The 12,713-nt window shown below is 40.5% G+C and overlaps 1 protein-coding gene across 1 annotated transcript in view; it reads left to right on the top strand.

Annotated features, from left to right (window-relative positions):
• PLCB1 (phospholipase C beta 1) overlaps positions 1-12,713 on the top strand; it is a 413,212-nt gene that overhangs the window by 254,202 nt on the left and 146,297 nt on the right. The window contains exons 6-9 of the mRNA XM_054383799.1: positions 703-756; positions 1,843-1,918; positions 6,874-6,974; positions 8,319-8,485. Coding sequence (XP_054239774.1) covers positions 703-756; positions 1,843-1,918; positions 6,874-6,974; positions 8,319-8,485 — 398 coding nt within the window. The remainder of the gene's footprint in view (positions 1-702; positions 757-1,842; positions 1,919-6,873; positions 6,975-8,318; positions 8,486-12,713) is intronic.

Below are 12,713 nucleotides of genomic sequence, written 5' to 3'. Positions count from 1 at the left end.
ATCCCACTGCCTTAATGGGCATGGGAGAGAAGTCACAGGTCCTGAGATACTGAGATCCTCTAAGTATTTGATTCAAAAGCTGGATAATTGCCTGCTGATAAATGGTTTCAGCCTGTAATTTTTATATTGCTTCATGCTGGAAATGTCTTGGGCTTGCCCAGGGCTGCTGAATATACTAATGCTCTTGCTGAGGCAGAGACATTTCAGTTGCCAGCAATATCACTTACTTCCAGCTGAGGATTGACAATATTTAGGGTCAAATGAAGAAACCTTCACAGATGTGTTATGAGGGGGGGCTGGGAAGTTAGGGATGTTAACGTCCAACATCCAGGGACAATTTCAGCTTCTGGAAGAGGAGGACAGCCACATTTCTGATCAGGTTGTGGCCTGTGTTCCACAGTTCAGTCGACTGATAGACTGGCAGGCAGCCTGGATGACAAGGAGCTTGGGGGTGGGGGGAGGTGTGGTGGTGGTGTTTGATAAATTTGTATATTAACAGTATTTGCAATGTCCCATTGCAAGGCAGCTTTACTGTTGAAAGAAAAGATACTTACTACGGATATACCAACAGGTTTTTTATTGGGTAAAAGAGCTGAGTGGAACTTGCCACATGATCAGAGCAGTAGTGGTGAGCTGTAAAGTTGGTGGAGAGGTACTTGAAAATGCTGTAAAAAATAAAACAGGATGCTTTTCTCTCCACAGTTACACAAAACTTAAGCTGCAGGTGACTCCAGAAGGGCGCATTCCTCTGAAGAAGTAAGTTCTATTCCCCTTCTTTACCATGTAGTCTCCTCTGACTTTTTGATGTTGAATATATGTTTGGGATAAACATGTAACCCTTTTGCCTAGCATAACAATTTTATAATCTGCTTATAACACGTATTGCATGAAAGAGTGGCCAGTGCTACTTGGGATGTCTCTGTTAAAACGCCCTTTGGACACAGGTTACCTTTTGTGATCTTGAGCAAGACATTTATCTTCCCTTGCCTTTGGTCGTTCCACCTGTGCAAAAAAACCCAAACCAAAACAACAAACTACCACCAGAATCTCTTTACTTTAGAGACATGTTGCGAGGATAAATATATTCAAATTGCACGTCACCAGAATGGCATGAAGAGAGAAGTAATGACTTTCTCAACTAACTATATGCTGTAATATGGGCTTGTGTGGGGTAGAGTGTAATGGTTTGGTGCATGAGCTAACCTGCCTGTGCCCCCAACACAAAAGTGAGGGAAAAAGTGACACACACAACTCAGGCTTGAGGTAGAGAGACAAGAAAAGAGTTTAATGTAACATGAGATATCATAATCAGAATTCATAATTACCTTAGCTAATAATCTAATTAATCTAATAATATAATGCATGATTACCTTAGCTTAGCCTATTTGCAGAAGAAGCACAGTGAAATACAGGGGGAGAAAAACCAGCATAAACCAGAAAACCAAAGCCGGCAGCTACCCGACTCCCTCCCATTCTGCTGCCATACCTGCTGAAAAGAGCCAACACCCAAGAACCGGAACCCAGAAGCAGCAACTGGAACAGGAAGCCTCCCATGCTGCAATCTGAACTTCAAGCCCTATAATACTTTGCTTCAGTCAGCACTTGATTTTTTGATGTTGGCATGACTGCCGCATAGTATGAATAACAGCAGGAGGTTCAACTCAGTCCATGACATAGAATTAAACTCATCCTGGGCACCGCTAAACTCACTTTTGTGACCAAGCAGCCAGCAAATGGAAATAAATAGCTAAAGACATGGTGGACTGGAAAGCAATATTTTGTCTGTAGGCCACAAGGACCATCAAGGCATGGTTTTAAGCCAATACCCTCTTCATTTTGCAGCATATACCGCTTGTTTTCCGCTGACAGAAAACGGGTAGAGACTGCATTAGAAGCTTGTAATCTTCCGTCTTCCAGGGTAAGCATCTGCTTTTGTTCCTGGCCCTTACAAAATGTTGCTTGTATTCAGCAGTGTTTACTCTCTATTGAGTTGAGAACACTTTGTTCAAGACTGATAGTGCTGTGCTGGCTTGGCTGCTGGATAGGTCCTCAGCAGGAGATCTTTTTACTGACATGGAAGTTCCTGAGAACCATCTGCAAACCTTTGCTTTGAACTTGTTCAGGGCCTAGAAGCACCTTTAAGAATTTTGAGTGGATTAAAGGAAAGAGCAAGGGTTTGTGTGACCCACTCTAGAGAAATCCTATGAGAGTTTTTTGAGAATTGGTGACTGTTGCACAATTTTTGGGACATGGTTTTAGAGCAGTGTTAGCTCGAGGTGTAGCTGATGGTGTAATCCATTTCCTTCTCACCAAAAAGAAAAAAAAAGTATTTATAGCTTGATTTAAGTGACAATTTAAAGTCACTTTAGCTATCTAAAAGGTGAATGGAATAAATGTTGAAATGCTATAGTGTCAAAGATGCATCCAGGAACTTGGCTCCCAGGACATTTGCAGGATGGTACCTCACCCTCAAGAAGACTTTTTTCAAGAGCAATGAGCTCAAACAGGTGATTCTAGTTAATGCTGGACATTCTTGGTCTTCCCTAGGTGGAGATTCTCCTCCAAGAAATTTCTTGCAAGATAATTCCTACCTTTGGGGGTCAGGCAGAACCTGTCTGTAGCAGACGACAACCTGCATCTCCTGATCTCTGGCTCTTGTAGAAAACTCTCTAATGTGATGTTTCCTCAACATTTCCTTCACCAGTAGTCTAATAGCACCAATTTGCACATCTCCAGAAAAGCAATGGAGCAAAATATTCACAAGTCAGACCTCAGATAACCCTTACTAATGAGCACTTGGAGATTTAATTCCGTAAAATTCCAAAGAAAATAAAGTAGGTATAAAATATTGTAGTTACCTGATCTAAAGTAAGGTTGTTAAATTAGAAACATGGAAAGAATAATTTAAAAAATAGGTTTTCACATAACTGTTAGCAAAGAAGACAAGAAAATCTCTGAAGCACTACTTTTAAATCAGTTATTTATTACTTCTCTTTGTTACATATCCCTGAAAAAAGAAAAAAATCTAAACATCACTGGAGTCCTTGAAAGAAACTGCAACCTTTTCCTGCTATTTAAGTAGAGCAAATTTTACATACATATTGCTGGATACTTGTTGCTGGGATACCATCTTGAAAATTATTCATAGCAAAGAGTAGATCCTTTCTGTAGTTGGGACAAAAGAGAAATACGCTTCATGACACAAAGAAAACTGTTGATCATCTTTGAAAAAATATTTTAGAAGCTAAGTGCTTAAAAAGCATGAAACTCAGTCTCAATGACGTAATGGAGAGAAACAAGTATTTCTGCTGCAGCTCTTTTCTTTTGTGTTCCTATGTATTTGAACAAGTAAAATTCCTAGCTTCAGCTTCCAGCTTTTCTGCCTGGATGTACTGAAGGATAAATGGTGTTCCTGTAAAGCCTTTGGAGAGCACTGGGCTCCAGCAGCATGCAAGACACAAGTATCAGGGAATCTTGCCCAGCAAAATCACAGCAAATGATTCAGAGAATTCATGAAAGTCTCTCACAGATACTAACATCTTAGCCTTTTTGGGTTGAAAACCACCACATAAAGATCCCTCTAAAGATTTTCTCCCCAGGTTTCCATACCTCTTATTGCTCTGAAAAGATACAGGGCTACTTGGTCATGAGTTTCACATGAGTTTGGAGGCATTTCTCAGAACCTGTGCGTGACCCTAAAACACAAAATGAAATTCAGAGTCATGGGGAAGAGGGTCCCCATGCAAGCATTTATCACTCTCTCCTAATTCATAGCTTCAAGGTGGTGACAGTCCCTCATCAATGCTACACAGTGACCTGAGCACAGGGCAGCCACAGCTATGCTGCCAGGTTACAGAATTGCTGCATGTACTTGTCTGTGATCCTATGAAGTTCAGCATCCACTAGCCCCACTCTTTAGCAAATTCCCTGTCAGCGTGCTTGCCCGGAGACCTCATAGGACAATGCACAGACACTATATTTAGTGCAGGAGGAAGAGTTCTTATTGTCTGGATGGTTGTCTTCATCCTGTTGTAGAAGAACAGAACCAGAGAGGCTTTCTAGAAGTGCTGAAAGTAAACTATTTCATATTCAGGGACCTTATTAAGGGATGGATTCTCTGCAGCAGTGAGCACTCCAGCTGTTGATTCAGCCAAGCAGTTGAGCATGACTGCAGTGGAATGGCCCGTGGACTTCAAGTCAAGCATATTTTCAAAGCATGGATTTATTTGTTTATTTCTGGGTCAAAACTGGCATGTGTAGAGTCTTGCAGGACCAAGCCCTGTGTGATGTGATTTTCAGCAACATTCGTAGAGAAATGTTTAAATTAATGTTTAAATGAAGTTTTTAAATATTCCAATGAGTTTGAGTTTGGCAACTGATTCCTCTATGATTTTTTTTCTTTTTTTTTTTTTTAAATATTGGCTGCTTTCAGGAAAGGAGGGATACTTTTTGTTATTGTTGGGTATTTTTGTTTCTTTTGGTGTTAGTCAAAGGTGCCATAAATAGGACTTGAAGAGCTTTATTTTAGCTGCCTTTTTGGCTGTGAAGACTGTTTTCTGCTTTCCAGTTAATGTAGAGGTTCACAATGAAGCACCAGTGAGCTTGGCTGTTAGCTTAAAATAAAACAACCAGCTTTCTGTGCAAATAATCCAAATTAGCTGTTGTGTTGCCCAAATATATAACAGAATGGATACAGACATTATAAAAGCAGGCAGGTCAGCAGACAAATCATAAATCAACAGTGCTTGAAATTAGTAGAGAGTCTTAATCACAGAATAAAACTGAACGCCAATATTCAGCAAAACTGAGGGATGTTCTTATGTGCCACAGAAAGTTTGTGATTTTTTTTTTTTCATTGGTCTCAAAAAAAGAGAGGAGTGCATAAGGTGTGTGGGTGGTTCCACTATAGTGTGGATGGCTCAGACCAGGATGAAGAAAGGGGCACCATATTTTAAGCTGTTTTGGCAGTCAGGATTTTGGAATCCAAATGCAGTTGTCTGAGGTCATGCCTGGGGTGGCAAATGTTTGCAGCAAGGCTTTTGTTTCCCATCTACATCTTTGTGTTCTGTAGCCCACCAGTTACACTACTGGTAGGAAATAATTATTAAAAGGTTCTGTACCTGAATAGACCCACAATTTGTCTTGGTTATCCTCTTTGGAGATAGGCTTTTGGAGGTGGGTATTGAGAAGCTGAGGCCTATTTTCTTAACTGGAACTGAGTGGCAAATAAAAGCCTGGATCTCAGGTTATTGGAAAAGACCCAGCCTGTGGCATTTATTTATGTATTTATTTATGTTAAACTAAAGCAGGGAAAAATGGAAAAGTTCCTTCTATGTAACAAAGGCTTGAATTAACGCTTATGGTTCCTTTGGCAACGGCATTAAACAGGCAGAATAAATAAGAGCAATGATTTCCTCTATCAGCAGCTTACTTCTGAGACAGCCAGGTTCAACAGTGTTTAAAAGCAAGTGGCTTTCTGTCCAAGTTACAACTTTCCTCCTCCAGGTCATCAGATGTAGGTATTATTTTGGAGCCATGGGGAAGTGGGATATGGGTCTATGGTGCTCCTGGACATGTTATAGCTTTTGATAAAGGTAGCTTGTTTGGAGGAAACTCAAAAATGAGATTTTCAGTATTTGCATTTCACAGATTTTGTACTTTCCTTTTTCTTGTTCCTTTGTAAGGCTTTCTCTGTACAGACTACAGGCTTCTGTGCTATTTTTCGTTCTTGGTACACTGATGCAAAGGCAGAAGCCGGTGACCACGCCATTACTGTTCTGTGCAGATAAAAGCTTTGGACCTTTCTTGGAGTTCTCATCTCTTCCCAGCCCAGCTAAAAATCAGCCCCTGCTGTCTTCTGCAAAAACACCAGAACTTGAAGGCAGTGTGAAAATTCTATGTTTCTATGTGCTCATGTGTGAGGAGGGCTCTGGAGCTTCATTCCAAAGATTGTCTTTGCTGTCCAGCCCAATAATTCTCTTAAAAGCAATTGGGTGTTTGTTCTTTTTTTTTTTTTTGGCGGGAGGAGGGTTGTTTTGTTTTGTTTTTCCAGCCAGCAGGTGTGATGGGTATGTTGAAAGTGTCACCTAGAAGCAGGATTAAATGTAAATGGTTCTAAATTGTAGAAAATGTAAGAAAAAAATGCTGGTATCTCTTCTATAGGAGAGCATTGTTTTCAGTTCCTGTAAAAGAAATCTGGCTGCCAAATGCATTGCAGTATGTTTAGGACAAAGATGCATGAAAAAGCTATATTGTGTGAGTTTTGCCCAGAATAGTGGCATCTTGAACATGTATCCTCAGGAAGGGAAAAGGAAACATTTCAACTGCTGTCATAGAACAGGTGTATTAATAATGACTCAGTTGCCCAGTTCATTAACCTGTTCTTTGAAAGCTTTGGAAAGATGAATGATATGTTTGTCATCTGTAATGCTGCCATTTTGCTTGCTGAGGCACATGAGCTCATCACTACTGGCCAGCTGCTCTGCTGGGAGCAGGCTCAGAGGCTTTGTTGAGATTCATGTACCTGTTCATGCTAGACATAAGGAGGATAGATGGGGAGATGTCATTCCCTTCCTTCTGTCCATCCTTCCTTCCTTCATGGGTGCTCAGCAAAAGAGAAAACTTTGCCTCATGGAAACCAAGATTATAGATATGTGTGTATATATATATATATATATATATGTGTGTGTATATTTAATAGATTTGGTCTTTAAGCTGCTCTGTTATTCAGTAACATTTTTTATTCTGCAAAACCCAGGCTTCTCTAAATTGCAGGAAGCAAATCCGAAGAAGTGCAATAGTGAGTGATCTGCTTACAGAGAACATATAAAAGTGCTGTATCAGTCTTTCACTATTTTCTTGCCCATTCCACAGAATGATTCAATCCCTCAAGACGACTTCACGCCAGATGTGTACAGGGTGTTCTTAAACAACCTCTGCCCCCGGCCTGAGATCGACCACATCTTTTCTGAATTGTAAGAAAAGACTCTTATTTATTTTTCCCCCTTTCACTGATTTTCTGAGCTGAGAACGAAAAGTAGGTTATTTAGACTGTAGCTGCATTTATCGACTGCCAAGAACAGATTTCAATGTTAAGCAGCACTGTTATTTAACCTTGGATCAAGGGTTCTGTCTCTCCCAAGCTTTTGCCTCCATTTCTAATGGTCAGAGTATTAAAGTAATTTGTTCCTAGAGGAGCAGAACTGTCAGGTCTTGGTTTTCTGGGTGATTTGGGATAGTTTAGGCTTCCATGAAAGTAAAGGAAGAAAAGTAGTAAGTACTATCGACATGCAGTAGGCATGAGAATGTGTATAATCACCCCCAAACACTTAATTAGGAATTGGAAAAATGTACTAACTTGTAGGATTCATGAATTGACACCGTGAAATTACATAAGCAGCCAGCTACAACTGGTTTTAGACAATCAGTTACAAGCTATATAACTTGTGTTGCTCCTACCCCTTGAGCAAGTCATTGAATTTCCCAGTTTTAGCAGAGCCTGATCAAGCTCAGAACATGAAGCAATATGAAAACAAAGTAATTTCCAAAATACTTCCCAAGACCACTAAAGTAATTAGTGAATGTATATTTGCAACATGGGTGTGCTCACATACTCCTCTTTTGCTTTATTTCCTCTAAGGTTGAGATTTCAGAGGAATGTGGCCTTGCTCACATTGAACCTAGGGGTAGACTTCCTGTTGCTCTGTCACAGAGCAGAAGTATGCCTGTATCGACTTTCTAGACAATATTAAGCACATCACCTGGCTCAGAGGCTTCCTAGATGTCCCATCTATATACAAATTGTACCCAAACTCTGTTCTTTTTGCTAGCTCTACATAGGCATCTTTTTGCTCTGTTCACAGAGTGCCTAGCATTTTTTAGCAGCTTTATTTTAAAAACCAAAGCAAATGCCAGAATAATGAAATAGGGCTGCTGTTATTCAGTAAATAGGAGGTGCAAGAATACCAGCAGAGTGTTTGTGGGAAGCTCAAGATTGAATTCCATGTTTTCTCTTTTATGTTTTCAAAGTGCTACAGTCCAGGAAATCAGATGAATTAAAAGCTTTTAGCGTTGCTCTAACTCTTCACATTGATGTCATTGGTGCTGGACGCTTTTAAAAAATTCTTACTCCCAGATGTTTGATGAGGAATGTTTGTCAGTGCGTGCTGGCAAACTAAATTGTTCCACAGACCCAGTGGGACAATGTTTTTGTTGTATGATAGTTTGAATCTTGTTTCAGTTTGCCTGGGAAGTTACGGAATATTGAATAAGATTTCAAGGAATTGTATTTTAATGGCCTTGCTTTATTTTTTCTCTAGCGGTGCCAAGAGCAAGCCATACCTTACTGTTGATCAGATGATGGAATTTATAAATTTAAAGCAACGCGATCCACGATTAAATGAAATCCTTTATCCACCATTAAAACAAGAACAAGTTCAAGTTCTGATAGAGAAGTATGAGCCCAACAGCAATCTAGCAAAGAAAGGTCAGTGGTTTCATATTCTCGTTGTACTCAGTTTCTGATTTGAATTAATGACTCAATTATCCTTACAGCACATGCTGAAGCAAAATTTGGTTCAGAATCAAATTGCGTTTCCAACTGTCTGCTTTTGGATCATACAAGCCTGAGAGACATCGTGTGGTGCATTTATAAATGTGTTTAGTTGGAAGGATGGGGCTGGTTTCAGTATTTACATTTTAGTATGTGTAATTGATACTTTAGAACAACTGCTCTGGTCTATAACTTCCACAGAAACCTTACTATCACGACTGTTGACTGGCACTGGAAATGTACAATTAAAGAAAAAGTCAGTGATGATGAAAGTAAGATGATGATAATTCTATCATTTAATAACAGTAACAGGTCCAGCCCTCTGCTTTCTGATAAAGTGGCACGCAAAGTAAGATGTGAGAATATCTGAGTGTGTTTTGTGCTACAATCACAGAAAATTTCCCTTTTGAAAATCTTGAGTGTTGTCAGGGCTTAACTGGGCATTTCACCAAAACCAGCGAGAGAGTTCCTGCTCAAATCTCTGCAGATTTTTGCTACCATAACAAGTCTTAAAAGAGCATTGATTTTATGTCTGCATCCTGTTTCATTTTAATCCACGTATCCTAATGATTGCCCCAGCTTTTGGTGTGTTTATACCTTAGAAATTTAGGGGCATGGGAATATCCTGATAAAACAGATTTAATAAGAAAAAAAACTTATTTTGGTCCAGAGATTTTTTTTGATCCAGAGAAAGCATAAAAGCATCTCTCCCAAATGTGTAGAGGTTAATTGAAGGCACTCCGGCCCCTCCTCCGGAGCCTTCTGACTTAAATGTCTTCCTAAAGAAAACCTGTGGCTCTCGAAGCTGTGATCAACATTGTCTAAAGGCAAAACACTTCTAATTTTTCTCATAAATTTTATTATTATTTAGAGTTTCCAGAGGTTTTGATAGAGGGTTACATTCTGCTTATTTGTCATGTTTATGCAAACCATCTTTTGACATCAGAGAGAATACTGGCATGAATAGATGAAAATGTATTGTCACCTCCTCTCTCATCCATACAAATATTACAATATTGCTCTGTGCTTACCTTATTTCACATCAGCAACAGAAAGGTCTGGTACCTTAAAGATCATTCTTATTACCCAAATATTGGTACTTCATATAGGCCAGGTAAAGGATTTGTTAGAAGGAGGTGTGCTGGTATGCTAGCAGAATGAAATCCTCTTCTGACTAGCATTGAGAAGGAAGCATGAAACAAACCTTATAGAGTGCTCTGGTTGTGTTTGCTAGCACCCTCCAAGGAGGATTTGTGGGACACCTCCAGCTTACCTTGATGGACATTGGTGCATGCATTTGATGCAGACATTTGCTCCACCATAGGTGTCCCTCTTCCTGGATATGATTTATATTGCTCTTACAGAAACAGTCCTCACAGAAAATGCTGACTTTGGCAAGGCAAAGACAGGTCATAGGGAGTTAATTCCTTATGCTCCAGTGCAAATCCTAATCTCAAAATTACAGGAATGGCTAATAAGGAATGACATGGGAACATGGTGTTTTCTGTACATCTGCTTCAAGTTGGGAATGCAATTCACTGTGTATTAAGTAAAGTGTAGGTATGTGCTCAATCCTACAATCACAGAATAATTGCAAACAAATGCTGCATGTCTTGAAAATGTCACCAAAATATAACAGGGCATATTCAAAATAACAATTTAACCTTTAATACCTTTAATTGTGGCATTTAATTGTGGCAAGTTTGCTGATGACACCAAGCTGTGTGGTGCAGCAGACACGCTGGAGGGAAGGAATGCCATCCAGAAGGACCTTGACAGGCTGGAGAGGTGGGCACAAGCCAACCTCATGAGATTCTAAAAGACCAAGTGCAGGGTCCTCCATCTGGATCAAGGCAATCCCAAGCACAAATCCAGGCTGGGCAGTGACTGGCTAGTAAACAGCCCTGAGGAGAGGGACTTGGGGGTGCTGGTGGACGAGAAGCTCAACATGAGCTGTCAGTGTGCACTTGCAGCCCAGAAAGCCAACCAGATCCTGGGCTGCATCTGGAGAAGTGTGGCCAGCAGGTCAAGGGAGGTGATTCTTCCCCTCTACTCCACTCTGGTGAGACCCCACCTGGAGTACTGCATCCAGTTCTGGAGCCCCTATTACAAGAGGGTTATGGACATGCTGGAAGGTGTCCAGAGAAGGGCCACCAGGATGATCAGAGGGCTGGAGCACCTCTTCTATGAGGAGAGACTGAAAGAGTTGGGGCTGTTCAGTCTGGAGAAGAGAAGGCGACCTTCTTGTGGCCTTCCAGTATCTGAAGGAGGCCTACAAAAAGCTGGGGAGGGACTTTAGAGGATATCAGGTAGTGATAGGGCTAGGGGGAATGGATTAAAGCTGGAAGTGGGGAGATTCAGGCTGGACATGAGGAAGAAGTTCTTCCCCACGAGAGTGGTGAGACCCTGGAATGGGTTGAGTCCTCATCCCTGGAGGTGTTTAAGGCCAGGCTGGATGAGGCTGTGGCCAGCCTGATCTAGTGTGAGGTGTCCCTGCCCATGGCAGGGGGGTTGGAACTAGATGATCCTTGTGGTCCCTTCCAACCCTGACTGATTCTGTGATTCTATGAATATGGTGTTTTGTAAAAGGGATTTTTCACTCAGGCTTTCTGCTGTCTGAAAGGACTGTTACAAGCTGAACTGCAGGGACCTCAGTCTGAAGTGACACGCTTCAGTGATACTTTCCCTGCTTCTGGAACTATACTTACCTGGGCCACTGAGCCCATATTATTTTCAGTACACCTGTGAATATTCAAACCAGTTAGATATGTTCCATTGTTATAGACTGGTAAACTCGTTGGTCTTAATGTCCCATCTCTGCTGTTCGGGTATTCTATTGCAGTTATTGTGGTGGTATTATGTTCCCTTACTTGCCTGGGCCAGAGTCAATTGAGATACAGGGATTGAAGTCCCTGCTTAGATTGGCTCCAGTGCTGTCAGTAAGAGCAGGCAGAAACCTTAGGGCACCCAGAACAGGAGTTAAAATAGGTAAGAAGGTTGCAGAAAACTTCATCAGCATAGTACTCAAAGAAAACAAGACCAGATTCATGAGGACAATCTGGTGTAGTCCATGTGCTGCTTTATACTCCCACATTTCAAAGTGAACTGGAAAAGGTTCCAGCTAAATAGCACCTCAGGATTAATATGGTGCAGCAAAAAAAAGAAGTGCAGCATAGGGAAGAGGGGAGTAATATAATTGCATATAAACCAAAGGTAATGATGGGAGAGGATTACAGCAGGATGGGAAATGGAGTTACAGGTGACTTAGGGATGACTTCATCCTCTTGTACCAGAGCATTGCAACTAAATAATTGAACTTTTGGAGCTGTTTTGAAGAGTTTTGGTTCAAGAAGCAAGCCAGAAGATCTGACAACAAGGTTTATGTATTTGTTCTGTCTTGGCAATGAAACGTTACTCCTTCGAAGTAAATCCCTGATACGGGTCCAGAACGCAAGAAAATACCATAAAGAAATGGTATTTCTTTATCACAAACCATAAAGGTTGTGATTAAGCACTTCTTGTGAGTAATGCGTACTTTGAAGTACATTGTAGTGGTAGAGATTTTATAGGCTTGTTTGCAAGAATTAGGTGATATAAATGGGCAACCCTTGCTCCAGTTAAATCCTTTTTCCTCAGGTTGCATTAGAGTTTGAACATTTGCAGTTACTCAGTTTGTGTGTGTTTGTGCACACGTTTGGACACAGGTATTTTGTTTCTATAAACTGCCTTTCTGAGCAGTTTCATTTGTTACCTTGTTCCATTTTTATGACGTCACATTGCAGAGAGTTTATGGACAAACACAAATAAATGGTGAAGGTCAGCCCACTTTCATATTCATTTCTGTAGTTATTTCTATGTTTAATTATTCTTTTTAAAAGTGTATCCAATCTTTAGATGTTCTTCTGAAATAAAGGTATTCATGTTCAGCATCCTTACAAAAAAAAGCCAATCTCTTCAGTTTAAATTGATCTTTAAATCCTATAAAGTCCTTGTTCAAACTGGCAGGGAGAATTACTTTTGCAAAACTCTGAAACAAGGCTAGTGGCAAATGTCCTTATTTTTTGCATATACTGTAAGGCCGCGAGGCTTTTGTTCTTTACTTCCCATGCACAGTAGCACACATGTTAAGATGCAAATTTAAACTGCAGTTCAGAAGGATTAA

The sequence above is a fragment of the Indicator indicator genome, chromosome 9 (genome assembly GCF_027791375.1).
Source record: "Indicator indicator isolate 239-I01 chromosome 9, UM_Iind_1.1, whole genome shotgun sequence".
Classification (NCBI taxonomy): Eukaryota; Metazoa; Chordata; class Aves; order Piciformes; family Indicatoridae; genus Indicator; species Indicator indicator.
The sequence above is the reverse complement of the archived record's forward strand: the minus strand, read 5'-3'. Positions and strand labels throughout refer to the sequence as shown.